The sequence below is a fragment of the Penaeus chinensis genome, chromosome 37 (assembly GCF_019202785.1).
Source record: "Penaeus chinensis breed Huanghai No. 1 chromosome 37, ASM1920278v2, whole genome shotgun sequence".
Classification (NCBI taxonomy): Eukaryota; Metazoa; Arthropoda; class Malacostraca; order Decapoda; family Penaeidae; genus Penaeus; species Penaeus chinensis.
Genome location: NC_061855.1, coordinates 17,092,663 through 17,095,162, shown reverse-complemented (window position 1 = coordinate 17,095,162; position 2,500 = coordinate 17,092,663). Strand labels below are relative to the sequence as shown.

General features: G+C 45.0%; 1 protein-coding gene across 1 annotated transcript in view; it reads left to right on the top strand.

The window, feature by feature from the left end:
- Positions 1-1,995, top strand: part of LOC125045620 (zinc transporter ZIP1-like) — a 4,000-nt gene extending 2,005 nt beyond the window's left edge. The window contains exon 2 of the mRNA XM_047643004.1: positions 1-1,995. This exon is cut by the window's left edge and continues 303 nt beyond it. Coding sequence (XP_047498960.1) covers positions 1-723 — 723 coding nt within the window. The 3' untranslated portion in view covers positions 724-1,995.
- Positions 1,996-2,500: the final 505 nt, after the last annotated feature.

Here is a 2,500-nt window from a genome sequence, read left to right as displayed (position 1 = left end):
CTGTCCTCCGAGGGTCCGGCGGCGGCGCGGGCGCAGGAGGCCGTCGGGGGGCACGGGTCGGTGCGCGGCGTGGCGGTGCTCATGGCCGTGGACGGGCGCGTGAACGAGGCGTTCGAGGGCGACGGGTGCGCGGGCGGCCAGGTGGAGGCGGCGGCGCGGCACAACGTGCACACCGTCCCCCACCACCACACGCCCGCCGTCGACAACAACGTGTCGGTGATGGGCGCCGTGGTGGTGGTGGTAGCGCTGTCCTTCCACAGCGTGATGGAGGGCCTCGCGCTCGGCCTGGAGGAGGAGCCGCAGGACGTGTGGATCCTGATGGCGGCGCTCACGTCCCATAAGATTTTCATCGCCTTCAGCATGTCCATGGAGCTGCTGGAGGTGGGCGTGTCGCTGAAGCCCTTCGTTGCCTCCATGCTTGTCTTCTCGCTGGCCTCCCCCGTCGGCGGCCTCGTCGGGGCCCTCGTCGTAGCCTACTCGGGCGATCAGGAGACCGCGGCCTCCTTGCTCGTGCCCACGTTCCTGCAGGCCGTGTCGGGGGGCACCATCCTGTACGTGGCCTTCTGCGAAGTGCTGGAGCGCGAGCGAGCCAAGCCCAAGGGCGGCATGGTGCGGTTCCTTGCTCTGCTGTTGGGCTTCTGCCTCATGGCCAGCCTGGAGGCGATCGGGGGCCACGAGCACGGCCACAAGAGCGCGCACTCGAAGGGCACCGTCGCCCCGTAGTCGCGCCCCGAGGCCGGCCAGCGCTGGCGCGGGAGTTGCTGTGATGACCCTCTTTGGGGTCGGAAGGGCGTCGGGCCCGGAAAGACCTGCTTGCGAGTGGCTGTCGTGGTGAGGGTTTTCGGGAAAACGCTGGGGCGGCCCGGGGGAGAGCAGGGTCCCGCTTTCCAGTTGGAAGATGAGTTCGGCGAGAAAAAAGCCACTTCTTTCTCCTTTTTTTTTCCTTAGTGGCAGTTTCATGACAGAAGGGAGTGGCATGAGAAGCAATCTGAAGCTTTTCAAAGATCATTATTTTTGTATTTTAGAAGGAGATTAAACAAGTAGATACACACAAAAAAACAAAATAAAGAGCAAATGCAAAACATCTATAACCTGGCTTTGCTACTTAAGTAATATAATTCCACTATATCTTAATTTATATGCGGCGTTCTATACTATGTATATTTTATTGCCAAGCAAAAAAAAAAAAAAAAACTTCCTCTTTCACATGAAGATTCTGAGCGAAGGACAAAGGAATTATGGGAACTGATTCAGTGTTACATGGGATTCATTTTTCGTATTTTCAAGAATCAAAAGGACAAGCTAGTTAATATTTCGTCACAAGAGTATGATAATGATGATGATTATAATGAGAATCATAATAATAATAACATTGATACTATTATTGATACTAACAATAATGATAAAAATAATGAAAATGATAAATGATAATAATTAAATAATAATAATAACAATGATAAGGATGATGTCCCATTTTTCCTCTCATTTAATAAATCATCGTATTTCGTAAGTAAATACGGTCTCTTATTTTGGTATATTTTCCAGATATTATCATGAGTTAACCTTTTCTTCTTTGTATATTTTCCATATATATTCACGCAACAAAAGTCACAACAATATGAAAAAAAACAAAAAACGATGTATTGTAGGCACTAGTCCAGCCCGGGGTCATGCGGACCGGGATAGTGCGGACCGGGATATTACAGCCCAGGGTATGTGGTCGAAGGTCTGCAGCCACGGTATGCAGCCGGGTAATGCGGACTAGGGTTCTGCCACAATGTGTATCGGTGTGGAGTGCGGAGCCAAGTGGCTGACCATATAACAGCGACCAGCGACCATGGCTTTCTTCATGTTCGAAGCAAGGGTATTGGGTTGTCCGGGTAAACCAAATGGTTCGCTGACGCACGCAAGCACGCACGCACTCTCACACTTCGCACACAAGACAACAAAATGCTAAGGGAAACCATCACCAAACCCTGTACAGATAACAATAAAGAAAATTATAGTAATAATAATAACAATAATAACAATAACAATAATAATAATAATAATGATAATAATAATAACACAATGATAATAACAACAACAATAATAATTATAATAATAATAGTAATAATCATAATGGTAACAATAATAATAATAATGATAATAAAAATTATGATAATGGTGATAATAATAATAATAATGATAATAATAGTAATAACTATCATTGTTATTATTATAATGATTATATAATTTATAAAAACAATAGTAATGATAACAAAAGAAAAACAAACGTTGCATGTTGCACAACACTGTCATTATCATTACTACTGCAATCACTTGTGATAAAACTGTTTAACCTATTATTTTAACATTTAATAAAGTAAACTGAACGAAATGTAGATACTGTAAGTTATCAATCTTTAATCAAATCACACACTATGTCATAGTTCTGTCTCATTATCTTGACCGTACTGAGAAGATAAACGTCTAAATATATCTATTTTATGATAACAGC